This window comes from Rhyacophila brunnea, unplaced genomic scaffold (genome assembly GCF_057557595.1).
Source record: "Rhyacophila brunnea isolate RB1 unplaced genomic scaffold, BYU_Rbru_1.0 scaffold_22, whole genome shotgun sequence".
Lineage (NCBI taxonomy): Eukaryota > Metazoa > Arthropoda > Insecta > Trichoptera > Rhyacophilidae > Rhyacophila > Rhyacophila brunnea.
This window is the reverse complement of record NW_028232882.1, coordinates 9844991-9852145: the sequence shown is the minus strand read 5'-3', so window position 1 is coordinate 9852145 and position 7155 is coordinate 9844991. Positions and strand designations below refer to the sequence as shown.

The 7155-nt window shown below is 33.9% G+C and overlaps 1 protein-coding gene across 1 annotated transcript in view; it reads left to right on the top strand.

Moving 5' to 3' along the window:
• Window positions 1-979: 979 nt before the first annotated feature.
• LOC147070025 (uncharacterized) overlaps window positions 980-7155 on the top strand; it is a 29702-nt gene continuing 23526 nt past the window's right edge. The window contains exon 1 of the mRNA XM_085949964.1: window positions 980-1312. Coding sequence (XP_085806090.1) covers window positions 1271-1312 — 42 coding nt within the window. The 5' untranslated portion in view covers window positions 980-1270. The remainder of the gene's footprint in view (window positions 1313-7155) is intronic.

The following is a 7155-nucleotide window of genomic DNA, read 5'->3' as shown; positions in this document are numbered from 1 at the left end:
CAATATGCCAAACTGGGCGGCTCTCGTTGTGCAGTGTATAAAGCGCTGGGCTTCCATCCGGGAGTCCTGGGTTCGATTCCCATAATATATGTAAGTATATGATTTTCTCAAAGCCTGTGTGTTTGTGGTTGTTCAAAATTACTAACAAACACCTTGTACGAAAAAGCAAAGACATGGTTATTAATATTTTAAAAAAAAATATGCCAAACTGAAAATACTTTTGACAGCAGAAAAAGCAAAATACACCAATTTAAAATCGAATAAATAATATGCAATAGATTTGAAGGAACTAACAAACAAACATACTTTGTATCATATATATAATTGTATATACATAATATAATATATTGTATAGATCTGTATTTTTGCTGACAAGATATAGTATTTTATTTAATAAGGAAAAATATATTCGAAAACAAAACAAAATCACAGAATTAGTCATATTTAAGGCATCAATCCACACAGTATTTTCGGTTTTGCTGAAGTTCGGAACTTTGCATAGGGACGTTACTGTGCATGATTACAATAAGGCGAAAGAAAATACCTTCTAATAAACAATTTATGCGATGTAATAAAGTTCGATATAGGTACACCGTAAACGACATATAACTCGATTAAAAAACTATCGCTGGACAAATATAGCCATCCAGTGATATCTAAGAGGTATGGTAATCCATAGGCTGAAGAGATCGACGAGATAGTTGTGTTCGGCGGAGTAACGTGACAACGCAATAAAAGATCTACATCCAGCAGTGGGCTGAACCAAGCTGATCATTATGATGATACCTCATTCATACAATTATAATAAGATGATTTTGTTAAAAGTTGGCTTATAACTTAACAACGATATTTTTAAATTATATAATATAAAATATTTGAGTTGTGTCGCCGTGTATTAAAGCAGCGATTTGTGCGTAAATCCACGAAGAACGAAAGTTGTTGAGCGTGCCATGTTTACAAAGCAGAAAAACAAAATGTCAGTCAGTTACTTTTCTGTCTGCGAGTGAGTCGGTTCTCTGCCGAAAATATCACTAGGGAGACGCCCTTTTCGATTTTTTGTGAATAATCTTCAACGAAAATACTTTAATTCGGTAATTTTTTTACGGTTATCAGTTGAATTGGTACCAGTTTTGTGTGAAGCGACGAGGTTATTCTGGATAACAATATTTTCCTGACAGTTGTTTCCTGTCTTGTCAGTTTGCGCGGCAGTCGTGAGCGTCATTTGTAAAGAAGACTAGTTAATTGTTTTGGAGGAATAAAATAACACAAGATGGCTATTAGCAGACTTTCAATCATCAAATTCTTGGAGCTGGTATGTACTAATAATATTAAATTAACATTATTTTATTACTTTAATATTTTAGTTTTCTCCTCGTGATTTTGATTTTAATTATACTCGACCACGTGCGTTATTTTCTTTGTTGTTTAACTTTTTTCCCTGCCATAACGAGTTACGAGCCGAGCGGGGTAGGGGTAGAACACTTAAGACAGGTTTCAGATAATTTTAAAAATGTTTTACATAACTCGGTCACGTATTTAGGTATTCTTTTTCTCATTTTTAGTTGAACAGCTTGTGACGTATCCAAGGTCAAAAAGCATTTCTGTTAAATACCTAGAATTTATTACACAAGGGTGTTCAATGAAGAATCACGAAAGGGTTGTGAATATTTTTCGGTGTCGTATATAGGTATACGAATATAGGGGTGACACCAGTTGCGAAGGGTGACTTCGTGACTTTTGGAAAGACGTAGGCTGTGGTGAAATCACACAAAAGATAATCCGATATTACTACCGATAAATATGTGTACAGTAGGTGTGTTCTTTAAAAAATGCTACGTTCTTAAGTTTTAGTTATTATTCATTAAATTAATTAAAAAGTAAAAAACGTGGGAAGTTTACATAAAAATAATTACGAGATAAAAAGAACTTTTTATATAAGTACAACGTTTTTAAGTTTTCCGTTGAATTATTATGCTCAACATGCTCAAACTCGTACTTAATATGAAGTAAATAAAGAAACAAACAAACAAAAAATATAGAATACTGAAATGTCATTTTGATTTTCATAGTAACGCACGTATATATTAATAATTTAGTTGCTAGGACCACCCTCTTAGCAACCAATAATAGTGGATTGGATTACGGATTTCTTCCGAAATAACTTTTCACACAAAACAGAATTAACTGAAAATAAATTCAATTTTACTTAAATATGGCTAAAAGTATTAAAAGAATGCATTGGCATCATGTTACGATATATACTAAAAGTTTCAAATGTCTAGCTAGACGGGAAGTTTGTTAAAAATCGATTGCAAGATTTGTACTGGATAAACAACTACCGGACAAACAAAAATACGAGCTAATAAAAACGTTGTAGGTAATATGACTAGAATAATGTTGGATTCATGGAAAATTATTCGTGAACGTATTTCAATTTAATAAAATAATTGATTAACTATTTTTATTTAATTTGTGAAGTATACTCAGATTTACGAATGCATATCCATTACCTCATTCAACCTGACTCAAAATTAGATTACATTTACGTTCTCTTTTTATTTAATTATACATAAAATGATGTCATTGCTATTATTGGAACGATATCATCTAGCACTGCCTGGTAAATAAATAAATTTATTTCTTTTTGATAAAATTTAATGATTTCATTTGCTAAATATCACTTCAATGAGTCATTCACCAAACTAATATGTACCTAGGTTAAAACGTGCTTATTTGACATTGTGAGAAATCGTACATCTTTTTTGATAAAAGATCTAGCCGTCCTTGGGCAGGTATTTAGACTATAAAAAATCTCTAACAAATGCATAGATGTTGCGTGTCCTGTATTTTTTTATAAAATTGAATTTTAAATAAGGCGATCTACCTACAATATAAGTGTAAGAGGCCATCCATGGACTGAAACCGTATGTGGTTTAGATCCGTGTCATACTAAACTTAATATATGTCCATGAACAGAAAAGATAAGCTTAGTACTTATGGCACACGGTTCGAAACCGCATACGGTCAGGGATGGCCTATAAGTAGGTAACAGTCTGTTTAATGTTTAAAAGAGACAATAACTTTTCGAATAAAATAATATCCTATTGAGAGCCGGCTTATATGTGCACGAATCGGGAGTGTACCATGTTTTTTTGTTACAATTTAATTAGTAACATAAGTAGTATAGATACAAATATTATATTTTTTTGATTATTCTAAGTAATGGGTAATTTTTACAACGTTTTTATTAGCTCGTATTCTTGTTTGTCCGGTGGTTGTTTATCCTACAATCGATTTTAAACTCTAGCCAGACATTTGAAACTTTTAGAATCCTATATCAGAACACGATGCCAATGCATTCGTTTAATACTTTTAGCCATCTTTAAGTAGAATTGAATTCATTTTCAGTTAATTCTGTTTTGTATGAAAAGTTATTTCGGAAGAAATCCGTAATCCAATCCACTATTATTGGTTGCTAAGGGGGTGGTCCTAGCAACTAAATTATTAATATATACGTGCGTTACTATGGAAATCAAATGACATTTCAGTATTCTATATTTTGTTTGTTTGTTGCATAATAGCAAAAAAATGATTTGTTGACAATTGCCTTATTTGTCCTATACATAGAATTGTCAAGTTTATATGATTCAACAGAAAATTTAAAAACGTATATAAAAAGTTCTTTTTATCTTGTAATTATTATTTACTAGTAAATAAATAACTGCCAAAATTTCGAAATATTGAAATACATTTTCGTGTCCAAAATAACCTTGACAGCACGATGCCCAAATCCACCATCTCAAAGTATGCTTATTGTGCCTACTCGAAAGTCCATAATTGTGGAGAATATACATGTACAAATTTACTATGTAGGTAATGCAGGTATTTTTAGAAAATAGTGAAAAATATACGGCGATGAGTGGAGTGGCCTAAATATGTCACTCAATTTAGGGGAGCGGCTCATTACGCGAGTCAATAAAGAACCTTCTGCAGCGCTCGCGGGGTATGTTGTACTATCCACAATGAAAAAAGAAACACTCCATTAAAAAACAATACGAAATTGGGTGTATTCTGAAGATATTAGTATAACACAGTACCTATGTGGAATTAATGGACAATGGACGTGTCGTCGTGAGACTAGGACTATATAAAACTAATTGGATGATTTTAAAACAATTACACCCTAGACCAATGTTTCCTAAACTTTCGACATCTGTGTACCCCTTCGATAATTTTCGTAACACTGAGTACCCCTCGTCAAAATAAAAATGCATATACTTTAATAACAATCAAAATATATTTATTTTTTCCTTTTTTAGTAAGTACCTACCTACATAAACAAAATAATAATAAACGAAAATTTCATTCATTCATTCATAGTAAAATAAAATAAATAAAAGTTATATTATAAATAACATTCATTATAATCAATGAGAAGAATGAAATTGTTTATGTTGAGATAAAATATAGATCATCATAATTTGGTTCCTTGGTTTTGTTATTTTAATCTGAGATGCGGTTCCACATCCAAAAGCCTGTTCCCTTTTTTGACTTAATGTGTACAAAATGTTGAAAAAGCAACTTCACATAGATATGAACTTGGAAAAGGCAAGATGTATTTTAGGACTTTCTCTGTTAAAACTGGATACACATGTTGCATTTGACACTCCTTATATTTATTTTTCAAGAATCCGTCTGAAGCTAATTCCAACAGTTGCTCTTCTTCCGCATGCGATAAACTTTCTAGCATGGATGTTGTATTAATGTCGTATTAATGCTTGAATGACCAAGCGCAGCCAAAGCCCGGTGCAGCGCGTACCACCACCAAACTCTTCCTGTATCCCAGGGGGTACGCGTAGGTATCACACTTTGAGAAACACTACCCTAGACAAACCCACTCTTTAAAAAACCCGTGAATAATAAACCCCTTGTGTAAAAGAAAAATTCTATTGACATTAACGTATTAAAATAAAAAAACTTTTGACACAACAAAGAATATTTAAAAATATTTGTTTAGCCCTTAATTGCTCGATGTTGCCTTTCAGTAACAAACTGTATTATTATGTATATTTTTTGAGTGAATGAAATTTTATTTAAAAACGTTTTTTGCAGTTGAATAAGTGTGCTGACAAAATAGTTATAATTTTTATTCACATGTGCCACTGTTAAGTTATAATAATATTAAACATTACTTACTTAAATGTGATCGATTGATTAACAATATAATAATATGTACCTACCTACATTGAAGGGTTGTCATCAGGCATTTAAGGGTTAAAATGAGTTTAGATATCGCACAACCCTCGCATGATTTGTAAGTTTATTAGTGGGTATGGTGTAATTAGTGTCAGTAATTATTAATCGTAGCAGTGTTGCAACTTTTGTAATGTTAATTTTTATAGTTAACATTGTAGGAATAGCTTATTTCAGTAAAAAATACTTTATCATAAGGCTAGTTTTTCGTTTTGAAGCCTTCTTTATACAGATTACTATATCTGCCTACGATTGGCAATACGAATCGTAGATGCATTGTTTAACATTTAAAATGTTGTTTTTCAAATTCGGCGGCTCATTAACTTACCTACCTACATAATAATGCTTTTTGTTTTGTTTTTAAGAATAATAATATTATGTAACGGAAACGGTACGCCTTCTTTGTGATACGGTGCCCAATTAAATTTATTCGGCTTCCTTCGACTCGTTGATTGTCAAACACGGCACGCGTACCATTAGTCTGCGTTCAGGGGCCCTATGTTAGAACTTGCGAGTGCCAGCTGCCCGGTCGACATGACGTCATGTGACATCATTGTGACGTACTACCGGAGTGATAATAGCACTCGAGAAAATAACGCTACTCAGACAGCGGCGCTATTCATTGTCACCATACACATATAGGTATTTCATCGTAATAATATCTACGGTGAGCACTGCGCGCTGGGCGGCATGCCTCGAGCGTGTATTGGCTGACGTCACAATTACGTCATGTCGTCTGGTGCCACACGAGTCGATAGTTAGGAAATCGCAGTGCAGACAGGACACACGAGTGTCGCTCGTTTATAATATATGAGCCCTTTGTATTCAAACAAAGGGCCTTTTTATTATGTTTATGAACGCCAGTGAGATTTAATATTTATGAACGCCGCTAATGAGTTAACGAGAACATAAAACTGGCTGCGGTAATAAAAACAAGTGTATCGGCGGCTTGAAAATGTAGCGGCCGACGGAAAAGTGTACCGGACACGCGTTGACTCATTAGCTCTGGGCGTTTATAAACATAATACAAAGGCCCCTTTATTCGAATACAAAGGCCTCCTACGTTATAACAAACGCGTCACCGGTGTCCCGTCTGAAACGGGCCTTAATGTCAGAGCACATTATTATTTTTTTAATTAAGTACTTACCTTATTATTCATCATATAACTTATCATCACTCATCATCACCATCGGCTGGAGTCGATTCCTGCTAGATAATAGATTTCGTAACCACATTCTACTTCTTTCGGTGCGTATGACTGTAAATTATTATGTAGCCAATTCGCGACGAGCTGGGTTGTCACACATTCCAACGATATCTCAATTCACTTCAATGTAGGTCAACATAAAAAAACGTTGGACCGAGTGGGGCTCGAGCTCACATCTTTTACTTTCCGGGTGTGTGCTTCTAATCTTGCGAATTATTTCCAATAATTACATTTTATCCCAGGTAATTCAAATTCCGCCAAACGATAAGCTATGCCACATTATATTTTTTTTTTTGTTTTGTGATTTTATGTAGTTTTTACACATCTACTTGAATCATGGAGTTGTCGAGTTTCAACACGAAACACTCAAATTGCATCTTAGAACCTCATTTTTGATGTAATTTGTGATGTGTTTATCTCACATATCTGATCTCCCCCCCCTTGTGCCTTAATTTAGAGAGCGCTTATGAGCAGGCATTAATAAGGCCAATAATTTAAAATTGACGCAATTAAGCATGGTAGTCGTTTATAAGCACCGGGTGACGGCCCATCACTGACGGGTGACACAAACCCTAGTTACGCCACTGCTCAGATGCGTTGATGATCCGCACACACAATAGAAAAATTAGAGGGAACGTTGAAGCGGTAGCGTGGAACTAAGGACCGAGAAGAGTGTAGAGATCTAGGGGAGGCA